At 42.5% G+C, this 13,105-nt stretch overlaps 1 protein-coding gene across 8 annotated transcripts in view; it reads right to left on the minus strand.

Moving 5' to 3' along the window:
- Positions 1 to 2,256: 2,256 nt before the first annotated feature.
- The window catches only part of PPEF2 (protein phosphatase with EF-hand domain 2), a 52,812-nt gene continuing 41,963 nt past the window's right edge, over positions 2,257 to 13,105 (minus strand). For all 8 annotated transcript variants that reach the window (XM_056568714.1, XM_056568710.1, XM_056568712.1 and 5 more), the window contains 5 exons: positions 8,999 to 9,141; positions 8,817 to 8,923; positions 8,285 to 8,448; positions 5,568 to 5,655; positions 2,257 to 3,037 (listed from right to left, as the gene is read on the minus strand). In XM_056568714.1, coding sequence (XP_056424689.1) covers positions 2,832 to 3,037; positions 5,568 to 5,655; positions 8,285 to 8,448; positions 8,817 to 8,923; positions 8,999 to 9,141 — 708 coding nt within the window. In that variant the 3' untranslated portion in view covers positions 2,257 to 2,831. The remainder of the gene's footprint in view (positions 3,038 to 5,567; positions 5,656 to 8,284; positions 8,449 to 8,816; positions 8,924 to 8,998; positions 9,142 to 13,105) is intronic.

A 13,105-nucleotide genomic window follows, 5' to 3' on the forward strand; every position in this document is an offset into this window, starting at 1 on the left:
CTGCATATCATCCCCAGTCCAATGGACAAGTAGAAAGAATTAACCAGATCCTGGGTGATTATTTGCGACATTTTGTTTCCTCCCGCCAGGATGACTGGGCAGATCTCCTTCCATGGGCCGAATTCTCGTATAACTTCAGGGTCTCTGAATCTTCCTCCAAATCCCCATTTTTCGTGGTGTACGGCCGTCACCCTCTTCCCCCCCTCCCTACCCCCTTGCCCTCTGGTCTGCCCGCTGTGGATGAAATTTCTCGTGACCTTTCCATTATATGGAGAGAGACCCAAAATTCTCTCTTACAGGCTTCTTCACGCATGAAGAGGTTCGCGGATAAGAAAAGAAGAGCTCCCCCCGTTTTTTCCCCTGGAGACAAGGTATGGCTCTCCGCTAAATATGTCCGCTTCCGTGTCCCTAGCTACAAGTTGGGACCACGCTATCTTGGTCCTTTCAAAATTTTGTGTCAAATTAATCCTGTCTCTTATAAACTTCTTCTTCCTCCTTCTCTTCGTATCCCTAATGCCTTTCACGTCTCTCTTCTCAAACCACTCATCCTCAACCGTTTTTCTCCCAAATCTGTTCCTCCCACTCCTGTTTCCGGCTCCTCGGACGTCTTCTCGGTCAAGGAAATTTTGGCTGCCAAAAAGGTCAGAGGGAAAAATTTTTTTTTAGTAGACTGGGAGGGTTGTGGTCCTGAAGAGAGATCCTGGGAACCTGAGGACAACATCCTTGACAAAAGTCTGCTCCTCAGGTTCTCAGGCTCCAAGAAGAGGGGGAGACCCAAGGGGGGGGGGTACTGTTACGCCGAGCGCTCCGGGTCCCCGCTCCTCCCCGGAGCGCTCGCTTCACTCCCTCCGCTGCAGCGCTCCGGTCACGTCCTCTGACCCGGGGCGCTGCGATCCTGCTGCCAGCCGGGATGCGATTCGCGATGCGGGTAGCGCCCGCTCGCGATGCGCACCCCGGCTCCCCTACCTGACTCGCTCCCCGTCTGTTCTGTCCCGGCGCGCGCGGCCCCGCTCCCTAGGGCGCGCGCGCGCCGGGTCTCTGCGATTTAAAGGGCCACTGCGCCGCTGATTGGCGCAGTGGTTCCAATTAGGGTTTTCACCTGTGCACTTCCCTATATTACCTCACTTCCCTTGCACTCCCTTGCCGGATCTTGTTGCCTTAGTGCCAGTGAAAGCGTTCCTTGTGTGTTCCTTGCCAGTGTTTCCAGACCTTCTGCCGTTGCCCCTGACTACGATCCTTGCTGCCTGCCCCGACCTTCTGCTACGTCCGACCTTGCTTCTGCCTACTCCTTTGTACCGCGCCTATCTTCAGCAGCCAGAGAGGTGAGCCGTTGCTAGTGGATACGACCTGGTCACTACCGCCGCAGCAAGACCATCCCGCTTTGCGGCGGGCTCTGGTGAAAACCAGTAGTGGCTTAGAACCGGTCCACTAGCACGGTCCACGCCAATCCCTCTCTGGCACAGAGGGTCCACTACCTGCCAGCCGGCATCGTGACAGTAGTGAATGGGTTTCCGTTCACAAATTCACACTTCGGAATTTGAGAAGCAGAATTTGTGAACGGAAAATTTGCATGGAATTTTTTGCCTGAAGAATGGTGTTGCTCTTTCTTCAGGCGGAAATACTTGTGTAACACATTGTTAGTTTTCCTCTTAACACCCCACCCTACAATAATGCCCCTTTTGTGCCCATTATTGTGTAATAAAGACTGCCTTCATGCTCCTTATTGTATTACAGATCACTCCCCCCCCCCCCCTCCATACTTTCCCCTATTACCTTCTTTTGTATCCATTATACAGAGCCTATACACAGCACAGACTTACTATGGATCTTCCAAGACCTACGATGACATCATCAGGAGTCCTAGCCTATAGGAGTCATATCGGAGCAGAGGGGATGGAAACAAGGATGCTGGGTATGATGTGTCCTGCCATCATTGCACAAAGTCGGCATTTATCATATTAGCAATGGAGGCAAATGGTCCATCTCCGGCACCAGCATACGGATCCGGGTAACATATACATCAATTTAATCCAGTTCACCCACACTATGGGGGAGATTTATCAAAAATGTGTAGAGGAGGAGTGGTGCAGCTGCCGATAGCAACCAATCAGATCGTTCTTCCCTTTTTATAGAGGCCTGTGAAAAATGAAAGAAGCAATCTGGTTGCTAGGGGCAACTGCACCACTCTTCCTTTACACTGGTTTTAATTAATCTCTCCCTATAACCCTGTGTATTGGGTTTAATGTGGGTGAACCTTTAAGCTGGGTTCTCACCAACATAATAGTGACAGACGTCAGTTCCGGTCCTTAGACTGTGGTACGATTTGGATTATGAATGAAAAAATGTGTCCGTATTACATCAGTGTGAACCAAGTCAGGTAACGCCTCCACAAAAGAAAATACCCCAAAATTTGGAGTGATAGGAAATCATTGAAGGGAACCTGTCCTCACTCATGCTGCTTGAACCACTAGTCATTTTTGGTGGTCTCCGGCGGCTTCTGTCCATCCCACCAGTGACATTCATTTTTATTGACATTTATGTCTTTTAGAATCTTTAGTTAGATTATCTTTCACAAGAAGTTTGAGTACTGAATTACTATAAAGTAAATATGTATATAAATATGATCAAGTAGAAACATACAGTATATTTACATATTTCTAAATGGTTTGATATTGTGACCATCTAGTCTCAAAGTTTGAAATCTTATGTGAGTGACTGACACTGCCTAAAGTTGTCCCAGTCTTTTTCTGATGAGTAGGGAAATGGGGGTTGTATTTGTCATAGTCCATCAAGTTTGTCTCTGTTCTGAATGGTTTTTAGTTTTTGTTTTTTTATCCAAAATCTGATTCTCTGTCTTCAAAATGTGGTCTGTCAGCCAAACGGAAAGCTTCCAGGAATTCATTGATGTCTATGTTACCATCCTTATTGAAGTCAATGCTCTTAGCCAGGTTACAGATCGCTTCATCACTGACATCTATATTTAAGTGAGAGCTCAGCAGCTTCCACGTGTGTTTGAATTCCTCAAATGAGATGAGTCCTGGAACAGAAATCCGAAGAATAAAATGTGAATTTGCACAAAAAAAAGTAATAATAATATATATGCATGTATATATATATATATATATATATATATATATATATATATGTATATATATATATACACACATACAGTATAACAAAGCGTACAAACGGCTCGGACAGATTCTACTACATAACTCAGTGGTTGCCATTCTGGATGTCTTGGCTGTGAATAACAAGGATAAATATCTTTAATTGGGCACTGTCAGAATCAATAACTTTTGGCGTCCCCATAATCTTGCCTGGCTGATGCATCATCTTTGTCCTAGCTGAGGCACAGGCCGGCACAAAGTCCAGTAAGTAAGGGAAGAACTAGCACTCCTCTGTACTCACTCCTGTGCTGTCTATTATACTCCTGCCTGATAACAGATAGGAGGGGGTTACAGAGCAGCCTGTAATGATTTGACGAAGAGACCCAACACAGTGAACTTAGGGAGGAAGTGAATGCATGGTGACGGTGGCCTCTGACATGCCCTTACCTGAGCAGTGGATGTCAGAACGAGGGAGCAACAAAACTACATGACCTAATGAGTAACATATATATGCATTTTTTTTTGTTTTGTTTTATGTAATATGATAGGATTGCTCTAGAAACAGAACTGGGCCCATATGGAGATGAAACCCACGACCTTTGCTCATTAAGTGCACTGAATTAGTTAAAGGGGTATTCCAGGTATTATTTTTATTTGACTATGCTACAGGGGCTGTAAAGTTAGTGTAGCTCATAATATAGTGTCTCTACCTGTCTGTGACAGTTTTCTCACAATTCTTCTGTGATTTTCACCCCAATATTTATTTTTACCAGCATACAAAATTACTGTTGTCCCAGATTTTTCCCAGGTTGCAATGCGGCCGAGACCTGACTCACTAGTCAGCTGATAACAGGGAGCTTGTCTGCTTCAATGGGTGGAGGGATCAATCTGCAACTAATACAACAGCTGGAGGCATCCTGATTAAAAACCACAGGTCTTTTGAATGGATGCAGCTCATTTATGTTTCAATGGGTGGGGTGGCTGATGTGTGGGAGGGAGGAAATGGAATTATGGGATTTGTAGTCAAAAAAAGAAAAATCAAACACCAAATACCAGTTCACGAAAAGCTAGCCACAATGTTATGGTAATCTCACAACATAGCCAATTAGCCCCAAGACAAGTGCAGATCCTTCCTAAGCATGTCCATTACTGTAAGCCAGGTACATACTAAAATCACCTTATGGTGGAGAACCCCTTTAAACTATCTGGCTATGTGGTAGGGGTTATTGTATTATACTAACACCATTAAGATTGTAGGTCCGATCCCACCAAGATTACTGCACCTGCATTGGCCCCACCTGGAGCACTGCAAGGGAGATAAAAGGATGCCTCCCGGGCAATAGCTGCATTCAGGAAAGGGATTTGTGTAAGAGAAAAAATTTAGGGTATTAGCTTCCAACTCTCATGTTACCGGTCCTGACAGGGATGGAAATAAGGGTGCATGCACACCACGTTTTTGCTATACAGTTCCCGTATACAGTTTCAAGTTAAAAACCGTATGGAACTGTATAGAAAACTGTATGCATTGACAACATTGTAAACTGTATGTCAAACGCATCATCCGATTTAGTCCGTTTTGCATCTCATACGGTTTTATCCAGTTTTTTACCTGTACCCAAAACTGTAGTCTACCACGTTTCTTGGTCCGGGTGAAAAACTGTATTAAACAGTATACGTTTTTTTTTAACATGGGAGTCAATGGGAACTGTACAGAACTGTATGTGTGTACGGTTCCATCAGGTTTTCACCATACAGTTTTTGACTTTGCACAGTTTTTTTCTTGGAATTTCAATGAAACAAGTGAAACTTTATTCAAAATGGAGTGAAAAGTTAAAAACGTATACGTTTTTTTCTTAAAAACGGATGCAACCGGACATCATGTTTCAAACCGTATACGGGTTAAAATTTGTACACACTTTTTGATACAGTTTAGTCAGGTTTTAAGGAATCCGTTTTTCATCAAAAACCTGATACAGGAACTGTATTGCAAAAACGTGGTGTGCATGCACCCTTACACTGATAAGAGGAGGATTGGGTCAGTTTGGACCCTGTCAGTGTTTATTCTGTCCCAATCAGGACATGACAAGCTCAAGGTTACTGTTTTAAAGAGTTTGTAGAAACTGAATTATCAGTAAAATTCACTGTTTTTATCGTAACAAAAAAAAAAAAAATCATTAAAAGAAAATTGGATCATCCCGAGTTGTAGCAAAAAAAGATCAACAAGACTAACAAAGTCTACAGTACCTTTAGTTACATAAAAACAGACCCTAGAACACAAGTTCTCTGAAAAACCCCAGGTGCTTCTAGTCTAAGGCAATATAAACTAGTACTGTTTTTTTATGCATATATGACACTTAAGTTTAGTTAGATTTTTTTTTATAAAAGCGTTAGTGATTGACAGGCCCAACAGCGTTACCTCTAATAAAATTATTAGCAAAATGTAACAGTCATACTTACCTGAGCTGTCACTGTCAATTATCCGAAATATTGTTTCCAAGTCTGATCTGTTTCTATATAGAGCCTCAAGGAGACTTGAATGTAAATTCTGCCAATGACAAAGAAGATTTTGGAAACCACAGATATTTTTTGTAAAGGTTGGCAGTAGTGTGTTGGGGTATGCCTACAAGACATGGGAACATAACTATCTACTAAAACAAGAGAAGAAAGACCATAAAGGGGCTTCCCCATGAAACATACCAGTAAGCAGATAAGCCGATTTCCCAGTTTACATATAGACTAGACAAGAGCTTTTCTTTCCTTGTGGATTTAAATTCTGAGACCCATCTTTACCCCCTATGAGAATGTTGATAAGTTGAATGAACTGTAAATACTGCTCTAGGCTAAAATACATTACCGTATTTTTCGCCCTATAGGACGCACCGGCGTATAAGACGCACCCAATTTATAGGTGCAAAATCTAAAAAAATAAAGATTTTGAACCCAATAGTGGTCTTGAACCTGCGGACCTCCAGATGTTGCAAAACTACAACTCCCAGCATGCCCGGACAGCCATTGGCTGTCCGGGCATGCTGGGAGTTGTAGTTTTGCAACATCTGGAGGTCCGCAGATTGAAGACCACTGCATAGGAGGTAATACTCACGTGTCCCCGCCGTTCCGGACCCGTCACCGCTGCCCTGGATGTCGCTCCATCGCTGTCGCCGTGTCCCCGTCGCTCCAGAACGTCTCTGCTGCCGGCCGAGTATCCTCGCTCTCCATCGCCGCCATCACGTTGTTACGCACGCCGACGCACGTACGCGACGACGAGGAAGGAGAGCGCCAGCCATACAGGGGATTCCTGAATGGAGAAGACACAGAGGAGGCAGGTAAGGTCCCTCCCGGTGTCCTGAAAGCACTAACCCGGCTATTCAATCGGGCTGTTCGGGACCGACGCGGTGAAATCGTGGCGGTCCCGAACAGCCCGACTGAACAGCCGGGTTAGTGTCACTTTCACTTCAGACGTGGCGGTCAGCTTTGATCGCCGTGTCTGAAGGGTTAATACAGGGCATCACCGCGATCGGTGATGTCCTGTATTAGCCGCGGGTCCCAGCCGTTGATGGCCGCAGGGACCGCCGCAACAGGGGTGTATTCGCCGTATAAGACGCACCAACTTTTTCCCCCCAGTTTTGGGGAAGAAAAAGTGCATCTTATACGGCGAAAAATACGGTATATTACTCAGAATGAGTTCAACCTTAGCAATGCAAAGTATCTGCACAGTTACTTAACGTGTTATTGAGATTAAGAGGGCTGCCACAGGAATCAGCAAGGCCTCTACTGTATACACCTCCAATTTCATATTTAGGTATACAGAGGTTACAGTTTGGACAGAAAAAAAAAGCATTATCCATCGTATGGAGGTATTTTTTTATTAGAAGCATTACTGTAGCTGACTATAAATGAGTTCTTATGTAATCTGACAGCCTATTTGGCTTGTACAAAAAGCCGCCAATCACAGCTCAGCTTTCATCTCTTACGACTTTTGGTAAAGTTAGCTGGGTTCACGTATGTCCGGTGTCCGGCAGTGTTTCCCTCCGGTGTACGCCTGATGCTAGAACTGATCCCAGACTGTTGAGACCCCACTTACCTCCTAACAATTTGTAGCTGCCCCTCCCCCATTTCTATACTTAAATAATTGAAACAACAACAAATCTTTAACTTTGTATGTATAGTATAACTATATAAATAACAAATAATTGGAAATAAAGGCACCGTTGGCTTCTTGCCAACCTGAGAGATGCTGCCACACCATCCTGTGTTCAGGTCTACCCCGGGCTGACCCCGCTTTCACCATCTTCTTTCCGCCAAGCTGTGGCTTAACCAAACATAATACAAAAGGGAGGGAGTTCAAAACTCTGGGTCCAGGGCAGCAAAGTCGGGGAGGGAAATGAACACGAGCCCTATAAATACCCAGGAGAGGAGCCCCTACAGCCCGGGAAAAACATGAGCGCCCTGATAGGTCATTCCTTCCCCCCCACCATCCATTGGGACATACCACTATAGTTACTGGGCAGATTACAGGTAGGGGAGGGGGTGCTGAAACCTCTAACAGCTTGCTTAACCCCTTAACTGCTCTCCAGTCATGGGGCAATCTAGTTAAACACATCTAGCCCCACCATTCATTTGAATGGAACCGTTCACAATCATACAGGGCCTCAATTTGGATGCCGGACAGGACCGGACAGGGGAAACAATGAATGCCGGATGCCATACAACTAATGACAACTGATGCACATTGTCATCAGTTGCATCGAGATTTAGGATGAGTTCATCTATACCGGACATATGTAAACCCAGCCTTATTGGTCGCTGTAGGCAAAATCTCGTCAGTTTTCCTTTCACACAGTTTGATAAATCAGGACCATTGACTCTGAAATGGCGCTTATAAGTGAACTGGCACTTTATATCAGGGTAAAAGAGAAGGGACATTGATATAGTTTACATTTCAAAAGGTTGAAAAAAAGACATGTCATGCCATCAAGTTCATCCTAACACCTTACTGTGTTGATCCAGAAGGAGGCAAAACCCCCCTATAAGGCTGATGCCAATTGCCCAATACCAGAGGAAGAATTTCTTACCCAGTTCATTTCTTAATATGTTACACAAAATAACATCCATAAAAAAGATGTTCTATATGGCATAAGATCTCGCCCACAGAGGTGGAATATAAGTGGATTTACCTCTTTGATTGGTTGGCACACAGCAAGTTCATCAAACCACTCTCGATATCTTAACAGTCCATCTGTAGCATTTCGGACCAGTTGTTGCCTAAGCATTCTCCAAGGCAGGCCTAGATTAAGGACGGACTCGAGTGCAGTTGCCCAGTCATTTAGTGTAATATATCCTGCGTAAGTATGCCAAATGTTTAATAACCTATGATGCCGTATGATAAATGACCTATTAATGCAGGTTATTCTGGTTGTAACTGCATTACAATGTGGCATGTACACCTTATGACTGTACTATGGACTGAGGGGAAAATGCCTACAGGATGTACCAAAAACTGTAATCTACTGATTTAATATACGGTAATACAAATGAAGACAGGCGACAGCATCCCCAGGGTACATAACAGCTACATTTTGGCCCAAGCTTGACGAAGACCCCTGTATGAATGTTTCCCTGCTGTCCCCTAATTTCAGTTGTTTACTATGGACTTGTCTTCTGTATGTCAGATTAACATTTCTATAGTACAAGTAAAGTATGACTTACCAGACTTATTTTTGTCAAATCTTCTGAATTCAATAATGAGATCTGACTTATGAGCAAAGAGCTTTTCCCTTAAGGCCCTCAGCGCAGAAGCTTCCACTGTACTTACCCTGGAACACAAAGAAGCATTTAATATATATAAAATGGTGGATCAAATGAATTTCTTCATGTAGATAGAACAGTACCTTTGCCTCAACGTTAGGGTATTTGTAGTTTTGTTTGCTTGGTACTGCACAAAATGTGGAACCAGATTGGGCCCCAGCTTAACATATGCCCCTTTGTTACTGCCCACTTCATAATAATTTGAAGCTGAAAATATTGTCAGCACCTAGAAAACCAAAAGCAAAACATAGCAAATATAATTTATTTCTAATATAGATGACATATGGGATATGGGAAACAGTGTTTTTGATGCACTGGATTTGCAAGGTGCTATGTGAGCTGATAGGAAAACAACAGGTGCACAATCTCAACAAGGAAAGGGTTACATCAGAAAATCAGCCCTGGTCTAAGCAGTGAATTGTTTCTAATAATGATTGCAAGTTAAAGCGATGCGTAGATAGGATTACATTTAGGAGGCAATACTGTGTACATGGTAAAATCGCATGTATTTACACAACGGACAACTGTCCAGAACATTGATGGTAGTAAAAGACAAGAAGAAAGGCTTGATTTTATTGATTTTAAATTTCTTGCACAGAATGGACCCTTTGGAGGAAACAGACACACAGCACCTCTGCTGTATAGGTATGAATAGGGATAAAATGTAGGGCTTTGAGTTTACAATTATTGTCTGAGAAGCATCTGTAATCCTATGGGGAGCATAATTTAACTCCAGTAAAAAAGAGGAACCACCATCTGATTTCAGATGGTGGAATAATATTTAAAGGGTAACTCTCATTAAAACTAATTTTTGCTATTGCACTCCTTATGGTAAATAAAAAGAAATTCTAATATACATTGTTTTAAAAAAAATTAAGTTTTCTATGTTTTATTTGTGCTTAAAAAAGCTCAAGAGCACATTTTCCCCCATCTCATACACAGACATTGGACCGAAGCCCAAACACAGGAAGTGCAGCCTGGAGTGTTGAGGGGTGTGTCCAGTCTCATCCAATCATAGCTCCTCTCACACTTAACTGCCATATGCTGTTGGTTGGACCCCCCCCCACCCTCAGCACTCCAGGCTGCACTTCCTATGTTTGGGCTTCGGTCCAAAGTCTGTGTATAAGATGGGGGAAAATGTGCTCTTGAGCTTTGTTTAAGCACAAATAAAACATAGAAACTTTGCCCTTTGAGAGTTGCCCTTTAATGACACTGATTTGTTGTGTTTAATTGTAAGGCTAGAATTGGAGAGTATTGTATGTAAACTGGGGAGAAGAATGGGGGTTTAATAGTAAGGTGGTTTTTACCTAGATGATATTCATTCACCCAAAACAAAAAAAATTGTTTCAGCATCAAAAGCTATCAAAAATATCCAGTGAGGGGAACATAGAGGGAATATAACTGGACTATGACTTATAATGACTCTACATGTACACTTACTAGTTTGGGTGTAGGGTCCAGACAGTTCTCCCTGGTATTGCCATATTGATTGTTGAATTTACAGACAGTTCGCATAACTGGTGCCCGGCTCCCTGGCACTCTGTGTCACTACCACACCACTACTACTACTTACAGCAGCAGTGTGTTCTCTTCCCTGATAGTTCCCCTGCATTGATGCTGATTCTGATAGTCTGCCTATTCTGTGAAGACAGATGTACTGTAATCTGTCTCCTCCTCCAACCTCCTTTTCTGGCTGTGCCATGCTAAGGCTTCTCTCCATAGTACTGGCACAGCATCTGTCTGCCTCTGTCTTCTTTTGGCTGGCAGGTTACCATGTCATTAGCTGCCAAGCAATGACAGGGAAAGGACAGAGTCTAGGTTTGGGGACTTCAACATAATGGTTAGGGATTGGTGTGTGCTACATCTGGGTGGGAATAGGGGCAAGTGGAGTATTTCTTTTTTTTTCTTTTTTAATAATCAAAACAGTTGTTTTCATTTTCACTCCTGCAGCACTTACTGATGTGGACAAAACTGTTTGCACCCTTCTGTTAAAGACAGAAATACCCACAATACTCCTTGAAATAACTTAAACTGACAAAAATAATAGTTAATCAAAATTTACTAAAAACTAAAAAAAATACTGAAAAATCAGATATTGCTTTTGAATTGTGGTTCACAAAAAAACATTTAAAATAGTAAAATAAACTAGCCTGGACAAAAATTATTGCACCTCAAACTTAAAGGGGTACTCCGGTGGAAAACGTTTTTCATCTGAAAAAATCCAGAAAGTTAAAGGGGTACTCCGGTAAAAACCTTTTTTCTTTTAAATCAACTGGTGGCAGAAAGTTAAACATATTTGTAAATCACTTCTATTAAAAAATCTTAATCCTTCTGTACTTATTAGCTGCTGAATATTACAGAGGAAATTCTTTTCTTTTTGGAATGCTCTCTGATGACATCACGAGCACAGTTCTCTCTGCTGACGTTATTATAATAATAATAATAATGCTCTATTTATTGTTGTCCTTAGTGGGATTTGAACCCAAGTCCCCAGCACTGCAAGGCAGCAGTGCTAACCACTAAGCCACCATGATGCCCTTAGCATACATCTACTATGCACGGTTGCTAAAATGGACTGAGATGTCAGCAGAGAGCACTGTGCTCGTGATGTCATCAGAGAGCATTCCAAAAAGAAAGGAATTTCCTCTGTAGCATTCAGCAGCTAATAAGTACTGGAAGTATTAAGATTTTTTAATAGAAGTAATTTACAAATATGTTTAACTTTCTGCCACCAGTTGATTTAAAAGAAAAAAGGTTTTCACTGGAGTACAGATTTGTAAATTACTTCTAAATTACTTCTATTAAAACATCCTTATCCTTTAAACCACAGCTTAAAACACATTATACTATTCTGCAGGGTCTTCTATTATACTATTCTGCAGGGTATGAGCCCTTATCAGCTGCTGTATACTATAGAGGAAGTTGAGGTGTTCTTTTCAGTCTGACCACAGTGCTCTCTGCTGACACCTCTGTCTGTGTCAGTAGTTTTGAAAAAAATTGCTTTCCACTGGAGTACCCCTTTAAAGAAGCATTCTGGGATTATTTTTATTTTTTTGCTTCTATAGTGCAGCATAGGCTATTAGAAGAAAATTAAGTGGAGGTTTTTGTGTATGCATCTTGCCTACCTATTTTTGCTGCTGTGGCAGTTATAGGGAAGGCTTCATTTTGGTTAAAAATACTCAATGCTGTGGTTTCTGTAATGCAGCTTACATTTCCCATGAATCCTCTGGCTTTGGCTGGGGCATTTGATTATTGCATTTGGTCATCTCATCAGGCTGCAAGTGCTGGAGAGCACCCAAGTGAACCCATTGGACTCATAAGTGGGTTGGTGTCAGTTCACACAGTTCTGATGCAATTGCTTACTCCAAGTGAGTTTTTGATATTGCCATGAGAAGAAAATGATTTGACCTATAATCACAATTGAGGTCTTTTATAAAGATTTTGCATATTTAGGCTGTATTCACATGTTGAATTTTTACAGCATTTTTCAAAATTTTTGTAGCAATTCTTCAAAATCCTGGTAAAAAAATACACATTGCAAAGCTTGTCCTTTGGACTGATAAGACAATACTGGAGCTTTTTGGCAAGTCACATCAGCTCTATGTTTGCAGTTACAAAAATGAAGCATACAAAAAAAACCACTGTACCTACTGTTTGGGGATGCTTTGCTGCATCTGGCACAGGGGTCTTAAATCTGAGCAGGGCATGTACAATAAAATCTCAAGACTGTCCAGGCATTCTGGAGCAAAATGTGCTGCCTGGTGTCAGGAAGCTTGGGGTCTGTCGCTGGTCATGTGTCGTCCAACAGATTAATGACACAAACCACAGCTTAAAACACCCAATAAGCGAAACATTATATTATTCTGCAGGGTCTTCTAAGAGCCCTGATCTGAATCCTATTGAACATCTGTGGAAGGAGATGAAGCATGCAGTCTGGAGAAGGCGCCTTCACACCTAAGACAGCAGTTTGCCTATGAAGCCAGGATTCCATTAGACAAGTGTAGACGTCTCACTGAGGCCATGTTCACACAGCCGAAAAGAGGTGAAATGTCCACTGGAAAAATACGGGTGGACATTCTGCATATTTGTAAGGTTCCACTCAGACCACTCAGAAATGTACCATCTCCAAAGACAGCAATGCATTTCCAAGCGGAAACTGCAAGAGGCTCAATGTTTCTGCAGACGCCAGA

This window comes from Hyla sarda, chromosome 1, assembly GCF_029499605.1.
Source record: "Hyla sarda isolate aHylSar1 chromosome 1, aHylSar1.hap1, whole genome shotgun sequence".
Lineage (NCBI taxonomy): Eukaryota > Metazoa > Chordata > Amphibia > Anura > Hylidae > Hyla > Hyla sarda.